Source organism: Drosophila innubila, assembly GCF_004354385.1.
Source record: "Drosophila innubila isolate TH190305 chromosome 3R unlocalized genomic scaffold, UK_Dinn_1.0 2_E_3R, whole genome shotgun sequence".
In the NCBI taxonomy this organism is placed as follows: domain Eukaryota; kingdom Metazoa; phylum Arthropoda; class Insecta; order Diptera; family Drosophilidae; genus Drosophila; species Drosophila innubila.
The window spans coordinates 13,592,967-13,605,008 of NW_022995380.1; the positions used below are offsets into that span (position 1 = coordinate 13,592,967).

Genomic DNA, 12,042 nt, shown 5'->3' on the forward strand with positions numbered 1-12,042 from the left:
GATGTTAGCTTAACTTGTAATAGACAACATTATAAATATAAATATGTTACAATTCATAAAAGTCTTAAAGTTATGTTTAAAACTTCCCTGACATTATAACATGTAATAACTTGATTGTTCACTCAGAAATTAATTTAGTAAAGTAATCCTATAAAAACTCATATTTAGAGATAAATGTAGCCACTGCTTTGCTATATTTCGAAGCAGGAAGTTCAAGCAATGTTGTCAATTAATCTGTGGATGACTTTACTCGTGGTGCTTTGGTGCTATGTTTTGTGGAGCCGTCGAAGACTATACCAACTTATGTTACGGATACCTGGGCCAATTGGATACCCGATAATTGGCAGCCTGCATGAGTTCTGGTTAAATAATGGTATTTAATAAAATATTTAATAAGCTCACATCAAGGAATTTTCAAATTTGTAGGTTTCTTGAAAGCTATGGAAAATAAAATACAAAAGTATGGATCATCATGGTTGGGTTGGTTCGGTCCAATTCCCGTGTACTTTGTGAGTGATCCAGTTTTAATTCGGGAATTACTGAATTCACCCCATGCAATGAGCAAAGGTCGAATAGCATACAATGTTCTTGAAGAGCTTCTAGGCGATGGATTAATTGTTCTTGATGGTATACTTAAACTATAGATTATTTATGTATATTTCACCATATTATTTATTTTTTTTAATAGAGCCTATGTGGAGTAAGCATCGCAAGGCATTAAACCCTGCTTTTAGTCATAATGGCTTACTCAGCTTTATCCCTATATTCAATATTGAAGGAAATTCCTTACTTCAAGAGCTGAATACGTTAGTTGGCAAAGGAGAGAGTGAATTGCTTTCGCGATTGAAGAACTTTACTCTACGAATTGCAACTCGTAAGTAAAATTTCATTCAGAATACAATTTCCACATAATTTTCAAATAATATTAACAACAGAAACCACCATGGGTACTGATGTCAAGAAGGAAGAAGTTTATCAAAATGAAACTATAATGGAGAAATATCAAAGGTATATAATAATTTTACACTTTCCTTCTATATTTAAATTACCTATAAAAAACTCTATAAAGTGTTCTGGAGGCTGGAATAGTACTGATCTTAAGACCTTGGTATAACATAAAGTGTTTTCGACGCTGGACTGATGTTGACACACTCCTCAATGATTCAAAATCGGCTATACGAAAATTTATCAAAATTGTAAATATTAAACGTTTACGAAAAAATCCCTATAAATATTAAATGAATTTTTTTTAGATAATTGACAGAAAACTAAAGGAAGTTTCAAAAAGTGATCAAACAGGGAACAAGAGTAATACATTTGTTAACCTGGCTATTGAGCAGTTAAAGAGTCGAGTTTTCAGCTATCAAAATGTAGAAGACGAGGCTAATACAATCGTTTTTGCCGCATTTGAAACAACTGCACTCACTATTACCTACACCTTGATGCACCTAGCCATGTTTCCAGAGTATCAGCAGAGAGTCTATGAGGAAATCAAATCTGTATTCCCCAATACTGGAGACTTTGAAGTAACTTTTGAGGATTTACAGAAATTAGAGTACCTGGAGATGGTGATTAACGAGAGTATGAGGCTGATGCCAGCACTTCCTTTATCACTACGAAAAGTGACTGAAGATGTGAAGTTATCAAACGGCGTTACTCTCCCAAAAGGACTTGAATTTTGCATTAGTATTTACCACACGCATCGGAGCAAAGAAATATGGGGTCCAGAAGCGCATATCTTTAACCCAGATAATTGTCTGCCAAGAAGTCTGCAGGATAAGCATCCCTATGCTCTCATACCATTCCTCAAGGGAAAGCGAAATTGCATAGGTGTGTAATTTTTTTAAAATTATTATTATTATTAGTAATTTTATTAACTTAACGAATTATCAATTTCAGGCTGGAAATACGGGTTAATGTTGTTGAAAATCACGTTGGTAAAAATTCTGAGAAACTATGAAGTCAAAACAAGTTATCGTTTTGAAGATTTGGTCGTTGTAGATAATATTACACTTAAATTAAAAGATTTGCCTGGTCTACAGCTGGAACGTCGAGCTTGAGATTGAGTAAATCATATTTTATGCTAATATAAATGAAAATATATTATGCATATATTTATCACAATACTAATTTTGGAACTTAACCCATATTAATTGATTCAGTCCCGTTCAGCGCTGAAACATTCCTTAAAGAAGATGGAGAAATCACTGTAGTATTTGCATTCAGCTTTTTTTTATAACTAAATCAAGCTTTTTTAACATCATTAAGTCAATCATTTAAATATCTTTAATAATTTCGTATACAGACTTAGGGTCAAAGATAACTTCTTAATGTTGTTATCAACTAGTCTAATTAAAGCATTGATCTTAAAAGTACTAAGGCTATGCGCATTTTCAACTTCATTGACATTAGGAATAAAACTAGTCGGAAAGGCTTTAGTCGAGATCCCGAATATAGGATACCCGTTACTTATTTCAATATATACAAAAGTACTTTAAAGAACTCTACTGCCGAACTATGTCTCTGTAATAATAGTAGATAACTTTAATTTTCACAAAAAAACTTATTATTTTCAAAACTGTGGGTGTGGTGGTTTTCGGGAGTGGGAGTGGAAGGGGGCGTTTCAATAATTTAAAACAAACTTGATCTGCGTGGGGCTTATAGAAGTCCATGTGCCAAATTTGCTCAGTCTAGCTCTTATAGTTTCTGAGATTTGGGCGCTCACACGGACGGACGGATACTGTCATACTGTCGTCCTAAGCTGATTTGACCATATGTAGTTGTCCAAGCAAGTGAATAGTTCTGTCAGCTCCTCAATAATTAAGAGTATAAGCCTTTATTGTAAGTGATAAAAGATCTGGTTGATTATAGCAAAAGTTACGCTCGATAGAGGATCACAGATCTGAAATACATCACAGCAGACTAAAAGAGACGCACATTTACAATCTACAACAAGCAGCTAGACATGCAGATGTAGATGCATGCTGGGACAGAGATACAGATACATATACAGCATACAGATACAGATGCGATAAACATTGTGCAACAAAAGCAAATCTGCGACTGTAAGTGCAAAACATCCATCGATAAGTGGGGACAGGCAAAACAGACAAGAGACACAGATTCAGATACAGATACAGATACAGATACAGATACAAGCAAAGAGATATAGATGTGCAAAATGTGGCACATTTGTGGGGCAGACTGTCGGAGACTGTGCTGGAAGCACTTGACAATCCAAAGAGATGAAGAAATAATTCCATTGAGTTGGCAAGTATGTGGGGAATCTCAAGCGAGACAAAATTAGACAAGCGACGTGATTTACGGTACCCTTAAATCACATGACAACACTCACACACACACACAGACACACACACACACAATTTCTTAACGGCACATATCGAAAATCGAAGTGAAAACTTGTCGAGCTATAAGAAAATGCGTTGTCAAGATCACAATGTCTGTGACACACATGTGGATCTGGCAACAGGCAACTTGGACTGCTTACTGAATATCTGGATATCAGAGGATGAATGATAATAATGATCTCTGATCGCTTTGCTGCCGACACAATTCACAATCGATCTGTGGTGTCCGTCCAAGCTGCGTTGATTTATGGCGCCAAATCGATTGTAATACAACTTGGAAGCTTTAGCTTGGCGATCTTCCCGTCGCTTCGAATATCAAAAGAAAACCAGAAGAGATCAAAGCAAATCAACATCAAATGGACAACAACAAAATGTTGTTTGTTGTTTGTTGTGGTAATTTAATATGCTTGTGCTTAGCATTGAATCACCGATCATTTTGGGAATTTCCAAGCATAAACATGAATTTGATTTTGATGCCAAACGAAAACTGTGATTCTGCCCAAAATTAAAAGTCATCCAGCTTCCGCGTTAAACTCAACTAATAATTAAACGCTTACAAGTGCCAAAAAAAAAAAACCCAACTCAACAAAAACAACTTTTTTCACACCTGTTTGCACGTTTAACTGTGCTAATAGCCTTGTTATGAAGATTTTAAAAAATGTCATTGTAAAAGCTCACTTAATCTGACAATTCAAAAAATTTCATAGCAAAGCGAATACTCTAAACAACACAAAATTTGTATTCACAATTCCAATATAGAAATAGGAAATTTAATACAAAATGTAAATTTCCTTAATAAGTACATACATTTTATTATTAATGAAGCAAGATAATAATAATTTTTACAGCGAATTGATTGATTGCAGAACTATATGGTATGAATATCTTAAACATCTGAATTTTTACATTTTCAGTCTGGTTTCTTACTCAACTTCATCAAAAGTTTGGCCTAAAGCTATAAAATTTTGACAAATACTTAAACTCAAAAAGCCAGTTTCTGTCTTTGCGGAAACTAAACAAATAGGATGAATCACATTTTATACCTAAATAATATCACATTAAATCTGTTTTATTTCAGAACAATATCGTTAAATAAAATAAACAAAATTTCTTGTACTAAATATATAGTATATGGAAAAATCCCCAGAGCTCCGTAAATCACATTTTAGCATATCTAGAATAAAGTTTTTGAAATTTGCATAAGACTAGCATAAACAAATATTAATTTAAGCTCATTGGCTTTTGGGCCTGTACCTTTGAAAGCGTATTCGAACCCGTTTTATTTTTCGCTATTTCGACATGTTTATTTCATCAAAACTAAAAGCAACCACAAGAAAAGATTAAGTGGTGAGCAAATTGTGTTTTTGTGTTCGCATTTAGTGAGAAACGAGTTTCGGCATCTGATTTAAGGTAAACAATTGGGGAATTCTATGGAGATTGTTCTTGAATTTCATTAATATCGAGGCGATAAACGATGGAGCCAACGACTATAAAAGCCAATTCTCATCGCATGGTCAAGCACAGTTCAACTTAAAGATTGCCAAATAACACATCTTATCGTGTGGTTTAAGATACTCAAAATGCGTGCTGTTATATTCTTCGCCTTGATTGTTGGTGTACTCCTGTCTCTGGCTTATGCCGAGGAGCAACAGGATCAGCAGGATCAACTGGTGCGTGCCAAGCGACAGTACTTTGGTGGCGGATTTGGAGGCGGATACGGAGGCTATTACGGAGGATACCGTGGAGGATACCGCGGAGGCTTTGGTCGTTATCCAGGCTATAGTGGCTATCCAGGCTATGGTGGCTATGGAGGCTATGGTCGCTATCCAGGCTATGGAGGCTTCGGTCCCGGCTTTGGTTTCTATGGTTAAAAATAAAACAATAAATTCTGACAAAAATTATGGAAAAGTGCGTTTCGTTTGCATTACATTTTAAAGTAAAAATATTCAAATACGAGTATCAGCAACATATGGCGCACTCCAAAATTATCACAGTAAATGGACCAAAACTTGACCTCGCCCATTTCAACGTGTTGACCTCTGCTGAGATGTGTGCGTGCCTGTTGCCTCAATGTCTGCCAGACAATATTTTAAAAATAAATAAGACCAAATCTTTATTTATTTATTAATGCTTCCCTCCAAACATGTTCGAATTGGCGGTTCAGTCTTTGAGGTCTGTGTGTATGTGAGTTAGTGAATATATCTACCTACTAATTAGAAGTTTCTCCGCTCCGTCTGTTTGTTTATGTTTCAGAGCTGTCACGAGTCGGCATCTCTTTTCCTTGAGCATTTGCAGTCCATTCAGAGACGCATCCAAGAGGGTAGGTGTAGGAGTGCGTAGGTGTGTGTGTGTGTGTGTGTGTGTGTAGGAGGGACCCTGTGTTGCTGCAATTATCACGTACGATTGTCATAATTATCATTTGATTTTTTATTAGATGACCTTTGGTCCAGTCGCTGTCTCTGTCGCCTTGTTTGTTATTTCTGGATGCTTTTCGAGCAACTGCGTCATGTTTTAAACACAAATACATACAAACTTAATTTGTTTATTTCTTCAAGTAATCGGTGCACCTATTATGTTGACATGGTCTAGTACCAAAAACAGACTTATTTGACATAAAACTCGTTTTCAAATCGTCTTCCTTGATATAATTCGTCTGTACGAAATTTTATTAGCCACAGAGGAAACAAATTCAATCAAATTTGCAGCATATGCGTTAAGAACGCAATAAAAACGTGACTCCCTTTTGCTCTAAATGTCTGCTGATTATATTAACGACATCATAATCCCGCTAATAAACATAAAAATCTAAGCAAATTATGTGGGGAACGAGCCCAAAGCAAAGCAAAGCGAGGTTGCATATTAATTTAGCGTCAAATTCAGCATTAGATGGCTATCGGAGTTGCCCTATAAGCCACATGGGTACTCGTATTCGTCGGTTTGTTGTGGCAACAAGAACGCGTTGCAACGCCCAGCTAACTAGCAAGTACTTACCCCCAAACAGGACAGAGGACAGAGGGCCGCCCCCTTTTGGTTGTGGCAGTGGTTCTTCTATTGTTTAATTGTCAATAGACATCGGCTTCTATCAATATCATAAAAGCTAATATTTTTCGGTTGGCTGGCCGACAAGCCGAAGGAGAGGTAGAGGAAATTAAGGAGAAGGTAGTCACTCCAACTCCGACTCCGACTCCGATTCCTGACAAACTGACTTTGTGGGCATAAATAACCGCAAACATCCCCCCATTAATCCCACCGGATATGCTCAATCAAAGCTCAAAGTGTGCGTGCTGGAGTGAGGTGTGACCAGGAGTAGGATGGGTGTGGGCGAACCTGTCGAGCATGTTGCCTCAACTCCGAGGGTTGCTTGTTGTCATTGAAAATCGTCGTATTTCATTCATCATTTTTCGCCTTTTCAACGCGAACCTGACAAACGGCAGCAGCAGCAACAACAGCAACGACAACAACAACCCCGCTTAGAGTTAGTTAAGGATAGGTTGGACCTGAACCTCAACCTCAACCTGGCTCGTTTGCCTGACTTTCGTGCCAGGCATGTTTTGATATTAAAATTGCGTAATTATAATTAACCACATGTGGGCAGAGAACGTAGCAATGGTTTAACGTATCCTCCGACTGCTTCCGCTCCTCATTCGGCCTTTGTATCGAGGTGTGTTGGCGGAAGGAAGCGACTCGGTTACGGCTATAGTTACGACTTGTCCTTGCTGCTCGTGTGTCACGTGCGATGTGTGGCCACATTGTAACCGATATGCGGATTGTCGCCCCACGGGCATAATCCATAATTTAGCATACTGTCAACCAATTGATATTACTTGCCTTAATCACATTGTGTCTATGTATGCGCCAGTGTATGTCTCACATGATTAAGCCAAATTTTAATTTTGTGGAGGATTTTACAGCTTAGACTTTTGTGTGGAACGCGTGCTTCATTGTGGTTTCTACTGCTGGGAGAAGATATCAACTGAGAATATTAATTCAAATTGGAGAGTGGTTCACCCGATGTTTTCCGTGTTTAAATTTCTGAAAAAAAATTGATATTATCGAGATAAAATTTAAAAAATTCTTAGATAATTAAATATAGTTTAGTTAAGTTGGGTAAATTGATAGGATTTTCGAATCGTTGGGAACTACTCTTACTTTTGCTCATACCCATAATACATAACTCAACTGTCAGGTTGCGATTTGGACGCATAACCCACAGAGCTCTAATTGTAATTAAGCATGGGAATAAAAGTTAAGGAGTAAAGAAAAGAAATATACATAGAAATGTATAAATTTATTTATGTTCGAGTATGTGGCATGAAAACGAATGTGACTGTGGTGTAGTGTGTTGCTGGCCATAAGGAGTAGGAGTATGCGAGAGTCGTTGATATAAAACAAGAAATTCCAGACGCGCATACAACACGGAATTGTACGGACGAGAGACGGCGGGATGTGGTAAGAGGAGATTACAAACGTGTTGCCATTAGTTAACTTCAGCTTTGATTGATTTCAATTAATCTTGGACGCGTGTAATTAATCATTGAACACTTTAATATGGTTAACAACTCTTGACCAAGCAACGGTTAAAAAGGTTCAACGAGCCGCCAGACTTCTTAGGCCGTCAACGGAGCGCAGACAAAACGTATCCAAAGTCCCAACTGAGTGACTTGACTGACTAGCTGACTAACTGACAAACTGACAAAGTGACGTACAAAACGGGGAGTTGGAGACTGAAGCTTGCTGGTTACCAAGACAGCCGCCGCGGCGTTGCAGTGTCTAAGAAAAATTACCAAGTCTTAGAAAATGCGTTGGAGTACTCGTACTCGTACTCATACTCGTACTCATACTCGTACTCGTACTCGTAACGAACCAACAGATTTTCATATGCTGCGATTGCGAGTGTTGGTCCAAGTTGCCTTTTGGCCAACTGGCAAACAATCTCTGGCTCTGTTCCCGGTCCAGTCTGAGTCTCAGCCCCCGACTAATTGTAGTTACACTTCTTGCCACCTCTCTATGAAGCTCTGCAGCTTTGTGGCCAGGCCAACGGAAAGCGGCTGCGATTGATGGCTATCAATGTCGATGACTTATGGTCCACGTCCAGTTTCACCACAAAGCTACAACCACAGACAAAATCCATGTAAATCCATCTATGTGGCACATTTGCTTGCAGTCGGTTGCCCAACTGACTTTTGCGTATTGATTTTCCCATGGTATTGGCCAGAGTAAATAGCCAAAAGCCAAGGAAATCATTGTACGATTAGGTTTCCAGGCTAAAAGTCTTGCCTTGCATCAGTGGTTAGCTCATCAGTGGGTAAACGGGCCACGAAAGGTGCCACTAAATGAGGCCAGTGTGTGGTGAACTTAATCCGACTTGATTGCCAGTGATTGAGGCATGTATGGATGTCTAAAGGATGCCCATTTCTTTTGATGGCTTGTAAAAATATAAAATAAATATAGAATCAAATGAACTGCCCACACCCTCAAGTCCTGACTTTAAATATTGATTCAGATAAAATGGCCTACCAAGACAGTTTGTCTGGCATATTGCATTTTATTTCATAAGTTCTCTCAATGCCATCGAAGAGCAATTGAACGAGTTTCACACATGGGCGCTAATGAATTTAATGAAGTCATTTTTCTTTAACCGATTAACAAAACTACTCACAACAACGATTGTTGTTGGTAACCGCTCTGTCTCTCGCTCCACTTTCAATGCTCCATCTGGTGCCCTTGCCCCTGTCCATGCCCCTGCCACATTTGCAGCACGTCACTTAGAACAAGCGAGTTCATAATTTCGCATCATTAATCATCCCTAACAAAGAGATCTCGATGCGATGGAGGCGTCGGATTCTGAATCTGATTCTGAAGGCCCAAAGGGGGACAATCGACGATTGACAGCTACCAAAGTGCCTGGGCGAAAGTAATTTGAGCTGAGTTTTTTTTTCGAATTGCTGCCGTATTATTAAAAAACAATTGTTAATTATTAAATTTTAAATTTTACACACTTTGCCACAAATGAGGCTCATCAGCGTATGGGGGCCACATCGCAACTCTCTGCATCTGTCTGTGCCACATCTTGGAGCCAATCATCGGCTGTGTTCGGGCCGACACCTCGCTGATGAGATCATTCATCAAACTCTAACCGGGTGAAATGAGTTGCCATTGTTGAGATGCTGCAACATTTCAGATGGGCCCAGACTCCCATCGTTTGACTTTGACTGCTTAATTATCGCATCCAACGGTGGCAACACCACATACCAACAACAACTACTACAACAACAGCAACTACGCTTAACGCATCGAATTTCAGCCAACTGTGATGTGGTCTTAAAAGACTTGAGCACTTTTGTGTATAAATCGATGTTAAGCTATCATATTATTGCTTTTATTGCAATTAAACCTAAACTCTGCATTCAGTTTGTAATTGTTGCCAATTCAAGTCTTAAATTAATGTCTAGCTTCAGTTCTAATGCATTTTCTCTTCTTATTTCATGTGTCTGCTTTCATTGTGAATATCTAAAAGTGTCAAAGAAAACCTAGTAAGAAAAATCGTTACTTTGAATACACTACATTAAATGACCAAAATGAAAACAGAAAGGACAAGACGCATAAATTCAGCAGACCGCAAAACGTTGCGCTTCATTAAAATCGGATTAAGGTCCTTCGTAAGCTGACGCTGACCAATGTCCCTTGGTAGGGTTTCCCACGCTGACCAGAAAGGACAAATCTCCAAAAATCTCAAATTGTCTCAGCGTATGCAAAAACGCCGAATAAGTTCAGTTGAAATGCGTATAAAATCGACCCAAAATCAACCCCAATAGCTGAGGTCCGAGATGATCCAGGTAGTTCCGAAGCGGAACCCTTTATTAAATTGTGTAAAATTTCAAGAAAATCAAGCAGAAAATTTACGCAAAACTGAAAATTGATTTTACTGACCATTGCGAGTGTCCAGCTCGGGGGTTGAACTTGTCAACGATCGTCGTGAGGTACGTATACAACACAAAGGTTAATTTTCTTATATCACGAGGTCAGTCTTGGACACTCGAACTCGAACTCGAAGTCTACCTGGACATTCAGCATCCTTATTCATATTCGTATGCGTATTCGCATCCGTTGAGATCCTTTTCAAATGTATTGTTGCTGTTGTGTGTCATCTTCCTGCAGCCTCTGACCTTTGCCTGTTAGTACTGTAGCCACAATTAGGCAAAGTTTTCTAGCGTCAAAAATGTGCATTTGAATATGTATTTCTTTTTGGGCGAAAAACAACCGGTGTGCTATTTATTTTTGCGCTTGGGACTCCGCCCCATTCGCTGACCTCTGGCACTCGATTTGAATATGTGCTAATGATTTGTGACATGTTCAGTTCGTCCAGCTCGGCTTCTCCTACTTATTACCCCAGCTATCCATATGACAGCCTTTTATCGCAAATGTTTAATTCGTGGGGCCTTGTAAAATACACGCATGCACAGAGACAGAGACAGAGACAGAGAAAGTGAGCGAGGGAAAGAGATGGACAGAGTTGGGAAGTACTCGTAAATGCAATTCATGTTCCATGGGATTGGGTTGGGGTTGTCAGACACATAAATAACATTGGGCGTTTTAGTTGCTCATACTAAAAGGGGAGGCTCTCATGTAATTACTGCCTGGCACACACACACACACACTCACACCCGCACACACACACACACTGGTGCTCAGGTGACCTTTTGACATGCGCGCTCGAAATACATTTCGAGTGGAGCACAAACACATGCATCGAGGGTATATACATATGTACATGCACAGGGTTATGTACTGTAAAGTGCATATGTATTAGTTACGTGGCAATTGAAACCCTTAAATGACTTCAATGTGGTTGCATGTGCTGCATTCGATGGGGCAAATGACTTCAATAATGAAATTGCAATCATTTCTTATTGGTCGCTTTTATTGTTCATAAAACTAATTTTGATTTTTCTTTATCAGCTTATCACATATTCCTACAAACGGTGTATTTAATTATAATTATCTCTACGTTTTTTATGGTTTTAATTGTTAAATGTATGCAGCTGCAGTTCTAATTTTAATTGAAATAACTAGGAAATAAGCTAACTTTGGGAGAAGTAATATGAAAATCAAGTTTGAACTTACATGATAATGATATTTTATGCAATGTAAGAATAATTTACTATTCTATGAAGAAAATATCTAACAAAATAAATTAAAAATATACTAGATTTCAATAATCAAAAGTTTAGTTTTGAATAAGCTTATTCTTATAAAAATGTCTCGCATTAGTTTTAATTTTTACTCTACTACAACTTTTGCAAGTCTTTTAGCGTTTATCTCCCTAAATTGGTTGTACAGTGTAAAACAGAATCCATCATCGAGACGAAAAGCCATCAAGTATATTGAGTTGACAAACTTTCGTCTGAGGGTTTCCATTGCAAATGGCAATTTGTTTGGCTGAGAGCTCTAAGTGTGTGTGTGTGTGTGTTAGTGTGTGTGTGTCTGTCTGTGTATTTACAAAAACAGCGAAAGAGTGCGCGAATACAGTTTTGTTCATTTTCCGGCGGCAGCTCCACTTTCCACTTTTCCCAATGAATCATCAAGCTAAAACAACAACCAAAAAAAAGAAATCAACAGCCAGTTGTTAGAGGGATGCAAGAAGGGGAAGAGGGGCAGGGAGGCAGATGCTATG

General features: G+C 38.3%; 2 protein-coding genes across 2 annotated transcripts; both read left to right on the forward strand.

Annotated features, from left to right (window-relative positions):
• The first annotated feature begins 219 nt into the window (after positions 1-219).
• LOC117792655 (probable cytochrome P450 313a4) lies at positions 220-2,060 on the forward strand. The gene is made up of 6 exons (XM_034632871.1): positions 220-373; positions 689-874; positions 936-1,008; positions 1,070-1,196; positions 1,254-1,830; positions 1,900-2,060. Exons 1-6 carry the CDS (start codon positions 220-222, stop codon positions 2,058-2,060), a joined length of 1,278 nt encoding a protein of 425 aa, XP_034488762.1.
• Positions 2,061-4,948: 2,888 nt separating this feature from the next.
• Positions 4,949-5,239, forward strand: LOC117792656 (dormancy-associated protein 2). Its single transcript, XM_034632872.1, has one exon. The coding sequence runs from the start codon at positions 4,949-4,951 to the stop codon at positions 5,237-5,239; it is 291 nt and encodes a 96-aa protein (XP_034488763.1).
• Positions 5,240-12,042: the final 6,803 nt, after the last annotated feature.